This window comes from Vespa crabro, chromosome 3 (assembly GCF_910589235.1).
Source record: "Vespa crabro chromosome 3, iyVesCrab1.2, whole genome shotgun sequence".
NCBI lineage: Eukaryota > Metazoa > Arthropoda > Insecta > Hymenoptera > Vespidae > Vespa > Vespa crabro.
The window spans coordinates 5,638,584-5,651,799 of NC_060957.1; the positions used below are offsets into that span (position 1 = coordinate 5,638,584).

Consider the following 13,216-nt stretch of genomic DNA (forward strand, 5'->3'; position numbering starts at 1 on the left):
ATCTTTTTTCCTCCCACTCTTTCTCTCTCTCTCTCTCTCTCTCTCTTGCTCTCTCCTCGCTTTTCGCGAATTCAGATGTCAGCACTGTTCATCGCATTTCACATTAGCGTTTACAACGACGTTGATGTCAACAGTGTTTGGAGTAGTGAGGGAGTACGTTTGATCTTGATCGTGTAGTAAAGTGCTTGGTGCTGCCGGTAGTGATATGGTTTTGCGTTAGTGACTCATTGTGGAAGGGAGGAAACGGGAGTAAGCTCGTCTCCGTTTTCCGTAGGTATTCCGTAAGGATTACCGTGTTCATTCGTGGGTTCGTTCGTCTTTCGTTGGTTCGTTCGTGTACATAGTTCAGACAGTGTAGAAGCGAAGGGTAGCCTTCGCGCGAGTGTCCGGCTCGCGCATGGCATCCCTTGCCGGTTGAAACGCCTTTTAAACGAAAAGGTGAATAAGAAAGAAAGGAAGGAAGGAAGGAAAGAAGAAAGGAAGGAAGGAAGAAAAGAACGAAAGAAAGAAATAAAGAAAGGAGTTAAAGCGAGAAAGAGCGAAGAAGGAGAGGGAGCGAGACAAGAGCGGGAGAGAAGGTATCGCGCGCGAGCGGGGCCCAGCCTCTTGGCGTGCCTCCTCTCGTGCTTCCTCTCGCGCCTCTTCTCGTCGTCTTGTCGTTTTCGCCGTGAGCGCCGAACGCTAGTAAGAATTACGAACAGGCCGACACAATGACCGACAACCAGGAGCAAACACGCGAAACGGCGATAAGTAACGTCGAAACTGAGTACCTAGAGATCACCTCGAAGGAAGCTTGGCCAATTCTCTATCAGGTAATAAATGAGCGAGAACTCTCTCTTTTTCTCTCTTTTTTTCCCCCTTTTCCTCTCCCTCTTCCCTTTCGTCATCCTCCTTTATCCATTCATCTAACCATCATTTAACATTCTTCCTCGCTCGTGTCGTCTTTTCCCTTACTCCTCCTTCTCCTCCTCCCCCTCCTCCTCCTCCTCCTCCTCCTCCTCCTCCTCCTCCTCCCCTATCACTTCTACGAAGAAAAGAATCGCAACGATCATGACTACGTGACGAAGACGAGGATGAGAATAATAAAAAAATATTAACGATAATTTCGTTCAGTAACGAATTTATGCAGCCGTATGTATCGCACGCTGACGGAGCATTTTGTCGTCGTGTAACCAAAAACGCAAACAGATCGTATATATTTTTAATTACCGGCCAATTCGCGAGGCCAGTTTGACGGTCACACGATGATGTCGCGCGTTACCGTTTGTAGTTAAAGTTATTCGTCATGGCACAACGTTCTTCCGATCTTTAATTCGATTTCCATCTTGAGAATTACGTGTATTTTGTAGTACAGATGCATTGGTGTATTCATCAGCGCCAATGTCATGCTATATGCAGGATAGAATGAAGAATAATTGCTTTGAGTGGTAAAGGCTCCTCTATATTTTAATCTAGTTCTTTTCATTTCTTATCAACCTCCCTTGTTTCCAATTAAATTTCCAATCATTATAAAATGTACTTGATGTCATATTTGTCTATTGATTAGATTTACATTATGAATTTTTGAGTTGACAATGCCTTTAATTTGTATTAACATTAAAAACTTAACTTTGACAGCATATACGAAATGAATGTGGTAATTATGGATACACGTATAATGAATCAAAGAAACGACAGAATAGGAACTTGAATCGTTACAGAGATGTGGCTCCTTACGATCACACCAGAATTGTTCTTAAAAGGGGTCCATGTGATTATATTAATGCCAATCTGATACAGGTACATATATAAAGTAATTAATGGTTATAAACATACAATGATAAATCTATAAGTAGTTCTATGTAATTTCATCTTAGATGGATCGTGCACATAGACAATATATTCTCACACAAGGGCCATTGCCATCTACTGCTGGTCATTTCTGGCTCATGGTATGGGAACAAAATAGTAAAGCTGTATTAATGTTAAACAAGACGATTGAAAAAGATCATGTTAAATGTCATCAATATTGGCCTCTTGAAAGTACAGAAAGTACAATGGCTTTCCCAGATGTTGGTCTAAAAGTAGAGTATATTAGTAAAACAGAGTCATCAGATTATACCACAAGAACATTACGGTAAAAGAAGTGTATATATAATTTATAAGGTTAATTATATCTTTGACACATGTACCTATTTTTTCTTTTTTCTTCGTCTTTTTAGAATAACAGATTTGGAAACATTGGAAAGCAGAGAGATCTTACACTTTCATTATATTACTTGGCCTGATTTTGGTGTGCCACAAAGTCCTACAGCCTTTTTACATTTTTTAGCAGATGTAAGACAATCAGGAGTATTAAATCAAAATGTTGGGCCACCTGTTGTTCATTGTTCTGCTGGAATTGGAAGATCAGGAACCTTTTGTTTAGTTGATACATGTCTTGTTTTAGTAAGTTAATATACTTGTTTTAAATATCATATGTAAGTTAAATTAAATGTCTGAAATATTATGTATGAATGAGTATCTTAGAATTTTGTTTATTGATTTCTTATAGATAGAAGAAAATGGTTTAAATTCTGTAAATGTAAGGGATGTTTTGATGGAGATGAGAAGGTCTAGAATGGGTTTAATACAAACACCTGATCAATTAAGATTTTCATATGCTGCTATTATTGAAGGAGCAAAACAATTGCCATCTAATAACGTGGTAACTAATACCAATTCGCAGTAGTACAGTGCTATTAGTTATGTGTGATTACCAAATGAAGTATTATATATTAACAATATCAATTTTGATTATATATGTTTTTTTTATATAGTAGTAGTTATCCTACTGTTTAACACATTGCTGCAAATGACGGCTATAGCTGTCTTGCGCATGACAACTGACGCTCAATTTCATATGGCAATCATAAACTATTGAAAAAAAACAATGTGCTTCTGAGCACGATCGTCAAATTAAAAGTGTGTGGCAACGTGTTAAATAATATGTCTGTTAATATTTAACATTCTAATAGCATTGATCTACTGTGATATTATATAATGATTGCTTTTTTCTAAATTAATTGTAATTTACAGAATGTCGACAACAATGAAATAGTAACAAATCATTATGATGTTGTTAATAACATCAGTAACTCTTCAATAGAAGAAGAAGATGAGCCTCCACCTTTACCACCTCCTAGAGGAGAATCTTTACAACGTAGCATGATAGCTGAGTTAACCGCTAATACAAATACTGGAAATGGTAATAACCTTTTTATTGTCGTTTTCAGAAAAATGTATGAATGGTTTATGCAATGTTCTTTTATATTAAATAGCAGATGAATTAGGTGGACCACCAGATAAACCATTGCCTAGGGAGCCGTCAATATGTACACAACCATCTACAAGTCCTCCTCCTATAAACTCTACATCTATTGCAAACAAACTTCACGAACAAAATTCCGATGGTGCCGTATCTTCAGCTGATATTGTCAATGATAGTGAAAGTTCTTTTCATACAGTTAGTCCTCTGTCCAGTCCTGATGCGTAAGTTTTCTCTATGATTATGAATAATGAATTAAAATATTTCACATGCACAAAGATTATTGTATTGATTTTATTGACATTATTTTAACAGAAAAAGTGAACTTCGTCAACGTAATCGTGATAAGAAGGAACGGCTGGCTGCACAAGTTCGCGAGATGAAACGTCGGCAAAAGGAAGTCGAAGAATGGCAAAAACTCAAGAGGTCATTATTTAAGCCCCTTACAATAGGCATAGGTGCAGCAATTGTTGGTGGGGGTGTTTTAGCATTTGTTGGCTATTTGTATATGCGTGGTTAGAATTATAAGATTACAAATATTATCACTTGTATATGAAATTGCAAGTGACTAGTGATACTAATATGATGCACGTTTTTCGAGAATTCTTATTCTCAATGCAAGATTTTTACATCTTGATCCTTATCGGTTACTACTCTCTTTAAAGCTAATAGAAAAGAAAATGTGAGAGGAAGTAAGCTATTAATGATAACAGGATCATCTGTCAAAAAAAAAGTATCATAAATGATACTTAGCGATCATCTTCTGATGATCCTGTTAACAAACGAAGGTAATATTATCTATAACATATGAATATGAGTAATCACAAATTGCGAATACAAGGTGTGATATTTGAACATCAGAAGGAAAAAGATAGATGTTAGGGGGAAAACTGATCAATGAAAGAGCTGAATTTTTCAATTTGTATTTTTATATTGCGATTCATTCTATAAATATTTGAAACTAGAATGCATGTCCATTTTCAGATTTCTTGCATAGATTTCGTCATACTATGTCATGATTCATTAATCAATTATCCAGATGTGCTCTTGTACAAATGTAATGGAAAAGTATAACGTACTTTCAGAGAACCACTTCCTTACTTTTATAAGTAATGTGTTATGAGAAACTTGAAATTTCGCGTTCAAAAAGTCTTTTATTTGTATTTAAACAGCATAAAAAATATCGGATACATGCATTCTTTTCACGTTGATTCAATTGGTTATACATTTATATTGAAATAGCAATGAACTTTTTTATAAATAATGTTTCTTTCACATCGATTTCATATAATCCAATAGTTACACAATTCTTGTAAAGTACGTTTCAAGTATAAATTAATAATTTAATTTACTTGAACGCGAAGTATAATATTAAAATGCAATTATTGCATATGTTAAATACTTATTGCTATATCGCTGTTTTTTTTCTATTTAGTATTCTAACTAGAAATTCTAATAAGGATTAATTATTCTAATTATTCTAATAAGGAAGTAAGACATGAATTTTATATAAAAAGAAGCAATTTTTAAATAGATTAGATCTAGTGAAATTCAGGGTACGAAAATCATGAAATTGACAAGCACCTCATTATCTTTATAGTGTGTAATAGGTACGCTTGTGATAGAACTAGAAATTATTACAACAGTCACATAATAGCATCATAGATGTTTTTTGAATATTTGCCATTAATATAGAATTTGCTCTTTCACCAAGAACATTTCAACAAATGAAAGAAGCATTAATTATTCGACGCCATATAATGAAGTCGAAATGTTGCGGAAATTAATTGGAAAAAAGAAAAAAGAAACAGTTAAAGAAAAAAAATTTAGCTAACAAATATAAAATAAAGAAGCAATATTCACGTATAATCAATTCATAAAATATAGATGCTATATATTGATTGGCATTAAAGTTTTTTTATAATTGCTTGTTTATAACACACAATAGTCATTTTTTTCTAGAGTATCGTTTGTTTAAAATGATTTCACTTAAGTTATCTGCCTAAGTCTATATGGTAGATAACTTATATATTTCTATTTCAAAAAAAATATTTGTGTGTATCTGATAAAATATTTATCCTTTGTTAGAAAGTATTTTGAATTCATTCTATTAGGTTTTATATTATAATTTCATTTCATCTTTTTTTTCATTTATACCATAATTTACGAACTTTAATGATAACCGATCGATTCATTTGTTTCTATTTTCTTCGATTTTACACAATAACATTCCTCATTATTATAGAAGTATAGCTTCAAGTTTTCTGAAGTTATAAGCAAAATCTTTAAAAGATACAAAAAATAGTAGGTTCAGAATTCATTTGTAGTGCATTTAATCGCCCATTACTTTTTTTTTTTGTTTCATGATATACTTGTCTGGAGAAGTACGTAATACAATTGGGATCATTAATGACGCATAGTAGTATCTCCTTCATTTTAAAGGAAACTCGGCGAACTGGAAGGGATATCTCCACTGTGTGCTATTAATGCTCACAATTGTATATATTAACATGAAATAAAGAGATTTCAGTTTTGTACGCAACTTTCTATTCGAAAATTTTTTAAATATTTGAGAGATTATCATAATGTATTTATAATTTTATCCTCTTGCTCCTACTTTTTTATAAAAACACCATACAGTATATGAAATACACGTGGTCGTTTAAACCAATAATTGGAAGTCTTATTAAAAAATATGATTTAAAGAAGAAAATTTGTCTAAAAAAACATTTTTAGAAACGTACAGAGCAAGGGGAAGACTGAATATGGCTAGTAACTTCTCAAAAAACAGAGAAAAAAATATGAGTAAAAGAAAATAGAATATCCAGCTCATATTTGTATATCAAGTTATATTATATATGTGTATGTATATATATATATATATATATATTTGTATATATCTATATGTATATGTATATGTATCTGTAAGTCATGAAGACCTTGAAAAAAGGAATTTGGATCGTATTTCAATTAACCGAAGTTGCAAAAGTGTGTACTTGATATATTGGTATGTTTTCTGAGTGTGGCCACTTAAGACAGCTTGTGTAGTATGTGCGAGAAAGTGCATGCGTGTGTGTGTTTGTATAAGTGTTTTCATAAAGGTGTATTTTTTACTTTCATACATTATTAACATTGGAATACGATCTCTGAAACTATAGGAGCATTAGATTTAGATGGACGCGTGTTCATTTTCCATCTTTACAAGGTACATAAATGAGAACACATAAGTATGTTTGCATGCATCTACGTATGTATGTATGTATGTATGTATGTATGTATAGACATAAATACATAAATAATACATACAAGAGCATACATCTATCCTATTATAATTCCACATATGCATAATCGAGCTATATTAATTACACAAGTGCGCTCATAAATGAAAAGGAAAAGAAGAAAAAAACAAAAAGAAACTATTATAATATCTACTATCAATATTTTTCTTGTTACAAGTTGTGTACATCTCTCGATGCTAACAAATAATGTAAATTGTACTATCATCAAATTAGAGTTTAGTTTATGAAAGTTTGTCGTCATTTTTTCTACACTCTTAACTACATATTTTAAAAATATATCTCTTCTCTGTATGTTATATTGTTATACACAATAATACACACAATAACAAAATTGAATATTATACTTTATAATCATCGTATCATATAGAAGTAATACAGAACACTTTCGACGATATTTAACAAAAGGTGGAAGAACACGCGTACTGAACTTTTTACTTTCGGTCGATTTAAAAAGACTGACGACAAGTAGAGAAAAGGGGGATATGATGAACTTTTCATGCCTTCAAATTTTTCAAATAAAATAGTCAACTATAAAAGTCTAGTTAGCTAACGCTCAAAGATATTATTTGTATGGAGAAAAAGAATTGGAAAGATTGGCAAGAAACAAAAAAGAAAAAAGAATAAGTAAGCGGTTGGTTACTCTGTGTTGTGCTTAGGCAGGGATGATTTTTACGATCAAGATATGTTTAGAAGCACGGTGCTAATTAAAAGTTCCAAAAACTGGTATGCGCTTTAAACGTGTCTCTGCTGTACGTTATGTATTGTACATGAGTATATGTGCGTATATGTGCATTTGCATGAATGATAAAAAGATATCGATAGTGATGAATACTAAACTGATGACATTTCTTTTTCATTGAAAGAAAGGCAACACACGGTGGAAAATGTATAGAAAAAATAATTTTAAAAAACCAGGAATGAAGATAGTATGAGTGTGTGAAAGAAAATTAGCATATGAGAGTGAGTGAGTGAGAGAAAGGGAGAGCGAGAGCGAGAGCGAGAGTGAGAGAGAGAGAGAGAGAGAGAGAGAGAGAGAGAGAGAGAGAGAGAGAGAGAGAGGAAGGCACCGTTGTAATTTTCAATTGTAACAGATAGTAATATGCCGAACACACAGAAAACATGGTTAAGTGCCTACTCGTACAAAAGAAACAAATGAAACTCTGAATTACAAGCAATTATTCTCTGGCAAAATAGCACATTAAGAGGATTATACAAGATTATGGTTTATTGATGGTAGAATAATTTTCGATAAAGCGAATCGTTTTTATTACCCGACAATATACAAGTAGATAATAGCGATAGCATATCTATCCATTCTCGGATTGTGCTGAGCGACGATATGTTGTCCGTATTATTATAGAAAAAACTATGAAAAAAAGAAAAAAATTAAAAAAAAAAGCTAATCAAGAAAGAAAAACGCGATGAATTATCGAGATCGCTTTGTAAGCCAAAAAAACAAAACAAAACATACGATTTCCTTCTACCAAATGATACATTGAAGTTATCTCTAGTTTTCAATAATATATATATCATATATACAGAGATAGAAAAACAAAAGGGCAAAATGGATAAATAAATAATAAGCCTTGGGTCAAAGATTATCAGAGGTAATCGTAAAAGTAATATAAGAAACATCTTGATGATCGGCTTACACGTAATCTCTATGTATAGTGTACCGTACTATTAGTATTACGAACAGTGATTATTGATAATACAAAATAAAATGAAAGATAAGGAAGTAAATAATAATAATAATAATTAAAAAATAAAATAATAAAAAAAAAGAAGAAACCGGAACGTGCGTGTCCAAAATTGAAAGTGACGTATAATATAACCATTGCTGTGAACCGTACATTCTAGATATTTCGTCCGTGCAATTAAACTAATTCATTAACGTATAATGTACCGTTAAATATTTTTTGTTTATTTTTAATTCTCTCTCATGCACGTACTATAGACATAAACATACATTTAGTGATACAGGATAAAATTGGACAATATGGCGCGCGGACGGTCAATATACGATATAGGAATACATTATATATACACACATGTACGAAGCATCGAGGAAAAAATCAATGTGCTCGATAGTATTTCATATATATTATCGTTTATTCTATACTGTTTATTTTTAGCGAAGTAAATGATTTTACATTAGAAATACATAACTATGAAATGATGATGATGATGATGATGATGATGATGATGATGATGATGATGATGATGATGATAATGATGATGATGATAATGATGATGATGATCATGATGATGATGAACGGTAGATCAATATAGGAAAGATTTGTTAATACTTTCCTCGCGTTATTTTATTTTACCTTTCATCGACGGATTAACCGATAAAATGAAAAAAAAAGTATTAAGAAATCAAACAAATCGTCATCCTTTACAAAAGCAAAATTAGTAACATTAGTTACTTCTACGATTTTTTTTTATAGGCGCGCGCGCGCGTGTGTGTGTGTGTGTGTGTGTGTATGTGACATATTGATTGTTTGTATGCGTATTTCCTTCATTAATTATTACTATTACTATTATTATTATTATATAAAATTTTCACATATACTACTAATCTTTCCTCGTATCATAACTTAGAGAAAACTTCATCTATTGATTTCTTTCAGATCTAAAAGCGAAACCGAAAGCAGCGAAAGTGTTCACGAGGAGGCCGAATCTACAATCTAAGTAGAAAAAAAGAAATCGCGCGACGAGCAATAAAAAATTATAATATATGTGCTCAACCTCGCTAAAAACTATTTGTTTTTTGTTTTTTATTTTTTAAACCTTAAAAAGAAAGAAACAAAAAGAGACAGAGGCACACCGGCGCTCGTATTTATTGAAAAATTTCTTTTTTTTTTTTAAATCCATTGGTAGTATAATAAATTACTTTGTTCCTTAATATGATTCACCAATAAGCGTACATATTTTCTCTCTGCGTTTTTATCATCGATTCTTTAGACGAATAAACAAAATGATTACTTTAGGGAACATATTCTTATTCTTACAGATAATATATTATTCTAACTATTTCTGTAAATATTCCTCTCATTGTCAAGGATAATATGTTCTTCGTAACAATTAAACGTTTTCGCGATTGATTTGAAAATATTTAAATAAGAAGAAAAATTTTAATGAATCTTAACGTGCCTTTTACTTTCATAACTTACCATCTACTTTATTCGTTAAGGCAGATCTTATATTTGTATGAATTATTGGAAAAGTTTTGCACGCCTTGATATGATAACATACATCATAAATAGAGATGAGTTGTTAAATTATTAGCTAATAAAATATCTACATTAATTAATTGAACGTTTTCATTACGGTGATACCGATCGTCCACAAGAACGAAACATCGTCAGTGGAAATACGAAATGACAGGAGTGGGGTGGGGTGGAGCTGTAGGTTGGTTTACATATAAAATATGCTGGGAGCTGATGTAATAGAAAATCCAAGTTTTAAAAAACTGTAATTATTATTAATCGTAATAATATGATTATTGACAATGACGCGGCTATGTGCACATTAAAACATCTTATTCGTATCTTACAAGACCAGCTTTCTTGTACACTATATACAATAACTAAATATTATACTCATTTGCATTATAGTAAAACTATGTATATATATAATTATTAAATTCATTGTTATTGTTTTTATCATTATTATTATTATTATTATTATTATTATTATTATTATTATTATTAATATTATTATTATTATTATTATTATTATTATTATTATTATTATTATTATTATTATTATTGTTATTGTTGTTGATGTTGTCATTTTCGTCCTCGTCGTCGTCGTCAGCGCATTTTTCTGCTGTTATTATTATTATTGTTGTTATTATTATTATTATTATTATTATTATTATTATTATTATTATTATTATTATTATTACTATTATTATTATTATTATTATTATTATTATCATTATTATGACCAATATGAATATTATTAATGTTTTTTTCTTCCTGTTACTATTACTATTCATTATTATTATTATTATTATTATTATTATTTATTATTATTATTAGTAGTAGTAGTATTAGTAGTATTGATAGTAGTAGTAGTAGTAGTAGTAGTAGTAGTAGTAGTAGTAGTAGTAGTAGTAGTAGTAGTAGTAGTAGTAGTAGTAGTAGTAGTAGTAGTAGTAGTAGTAGTAGTAGTAGTAGTAGTAGTAGTAGTAATAGTAGCAGTAGTAGTAGTAGTAATAGTAATAGTAGTAGTGTAGATTCACTATTATTATTATTATTATCGACATTATCAACACTAGCGTTCTAATTTATTTATTTTATGTGTAAGAAATGATTAAAAATTAACCAAACGTTTATTATTTAATTCTGTACAATATAGGCTCTTAAAACTTCACTTATCGCTGAGAAAAATGTACATAGAATAGAGCTTTAAATGTATAAAGTAAAATTTGGAAATTCTTATATTCGAAAGAAATCGCAGAATATTTAACTGCATTTACTGCATAGTTCTACGTTCATGAGGGAACGCACGTGAACCGTTACATGTGTAAATAAGCAAGCACAAAATATAATGTATGTTAGAATACCAAGAGAATTCAGAATGCTTTGTCAATAGTTATCAACAGAAAAATATAAAATGATAGTGATTTGTGTATATATATATATATATATATATATATATATATATATATATATATTTGTATATATGTATATATTATTTGTATATATAAATATACAAACATATATCGTACACATATACATAAAATATACATATATACACAATATATAAAATATATATGTTATATATAAAACAAACAAAAATACTGACGCTTTCAATAAATGCGTATCGTTAATTTGAAGAAGTTGCAAAAAATGAATTCAATTTGATAAAATTTTGAAAGCCAGCCATTGAACTCTCTTAGTTTTAAATATGCAAGATTGCGTAGAAATCTGTTTTACCATCGTATCATCGCCGCAATCGTCGTCATCGTCGTCTTTATAATATTATAATCTTTCATAAGTATGCGTGAAAAAGAAAATATTTTTACTGTCAGATCATTAACCTTTCTTTAGCATTAGGATACTGCAATTTCCATTTATTTTTTCCTGTAAGTAAGATAAAGAAAATCATATTTAAGCAACATAACGCTAACGCGTTAGATAAAATAAATTGTTTTCACTTTTGGATCGTTTACATTTTTGAATGACGTTAAAAGAGACACGTTACAACTATACATGTTCATGGACAAAGGAATCTTTTTTTTTTTTTGTAAAATTAAGTAAAGAAATAATGGCATAAATAATGACAATAAAAATTAATAAGATAAGAAAAGAAAAGAAATACGACAATCGGGAATGATAGTAAGTATTTCGGCGTAACCTTGCAGCTTTTAATATAGCTCATTCGAAAAATAACTTAAAATCATTTGGAAGATAAGACCGTATATGGTAACACAGCCATTATGCAAGCTTTTATACGAATCACAAATTCCTGGTTCAACAGATACGGATATTGCATACACGCGCATCCATACATGCATCATAGAGAGAGCCACGCATACATGCACACACAGAATAACATGCACGCAACGTATACACACTCTTTTACACAAACACACATACGCATACATACACACGCAATTACCATCGTGTTTTGTCACGTATAATCGATCGGTACGAGACTGAAGACGAATAGATTCTTTTTTTTTTAATCTTTGCCAAGTTCCCCGAATAAAATCGTATCACTTGGAATAATTGCACATGTAGTAGTTCTTTCTCTTTCTTCGGAGATATTCTCTCAGCAGCGTTGACTCGTGAAGCACCAGATTAATGTATTTTTTTTCTTCCTTGTAGGGGATGATGTGTGCGCGCACATACACATACATACATACATACATACATACATATATATATATATATATATGTGACAAGTATATACTTATAAACGAGCCCGTTGAACAACGAGGATATGCATATACGACTACTAATCTGTTTGCTATCGATAATTAAAATCTTGTCGGATCACTCACAAATCTTCATCAGCTTTAGTCTCGTACGTGCGTAAAATCAAATATTCTTTTAACATATCTCTTTCTTTAAACACTCTTGGACAGCCTAAGCTGAAAGAATAGTAGTCAATGTTCTATGTGCGGTTATTAAATTGTCCCGCTTCTCTCCACACTGGTACAAAATGGCACGACCGTTTCGTTAACCATGAGTATTATATGTATACGCATCATAACTCGACACCTACTTAGCGCGATTAAAAATTAACGTTTTGTTGTGTTGCTTGTTTTATTTTATTTCTTTTTTTCTTCTTTTACCTCCGTAGAAAATAAACAACAACAGAAAAAAAAGAAAAATAATTTAAAAAGAAAAAAGATTTGATTTAAAACCGTCGTGTTATTTAATAAATATCGACTTTCTCTTTTGGACATCTATTTATAAATAAATATTTGCTAACCATAGCAGAGCTGTAGCACATTCGGAAACGAGTTAAATAAGGATAACGCGTATAATGGGTTTACAAAACTCTATAAGTTTAAAAAAAAGAAAAACAATAGAAACGATATTATGATTATAATTATATATATAGATAGATGAAATAAAAAAAAATATATATAGCTTATAAATATATA

At 30.8% G+C, this 13,216-nt stretch overlaps 1 protein-coding gene across 5 annotated transcripts; it reads left to right on the forward strand.

Annotated features, from left to right (window-relative positions):
- Nucleotides 1–133: 133 nt before the first annotated feature.
- LOC124423038 (tyrosine-protein phosphatase non-receptor type 2-like) lies at nucleotides 134–10,262 on the forward strand. Of its 5 annotated transcripts, XM_046960290.1 has the most exons (9): nucleotides 136–812; nucleotides 1,618–1,779; nucleotides 1,857–2,116; nucleotides 2,202–2,427; nucleotides 2,534–2,686; nucleotides 3,058–3,226; nucleotides 3,300–3,510; nucleotides 3,602–3,712; nucleotides 9,222–10,262. In XM_046960290.1, the coding sequence occupies exons 1-9, from the start codon at nucleotides 711–713 to the stop codon at nucleotides 9,280–9,282; spliced, it is 1,455 nt and encodes a 484-aa protein (XP_046816246.1). In that variant the 5' UTR covers nucleotides 136–710; the 3' UTR covers nucleotides 9,283–10,262. The 5 variants fall into 5 exon arrangements, with proteins under 5 accessions (XP_046816244.1, XP_046816246.1, XP_046816242.1 ...); XM_046960288.1 differs by lacking the exon at nucleotides 9,222–10,262 and having other exon boundaries at nucleotides 134–812; nucleotides 3,303–3,510; nucleotides 3,602–9,169; XM_046960286.1 differs by lacking the exon at nucleotides 9,222–10,262 and having other exon boundaries at nucleotides 3,602–9,169.
- The last annotated feature ends 2,954 nt before the right edge of the window (nucleotides 10,263–13,216 follow it).

Bases quoted from the DNA above. Each gene is read 5' to 3' on its own strand.
- LOC124423038 (XM_046960286.1), top strand. From the start codon at position 711: ATGACCGACAACCAGGAGCAAACACGCGAAACGGCGATAAGTAACGTC. The intron at 2,428-2,533 runs GTAAGTTAATAT...GATTTCTTATAG, and splicing joins TTGATACATGTCTTGTTTTA to ATAGAAGAAAATGGTTTAAA. The intron at 3,227-3,299 runs GTAATAACCTTT...TATATTAAATAG, and splicing joins TAATACAAATACTGGAAATG to CAGATGAATTAGGTGGACCA.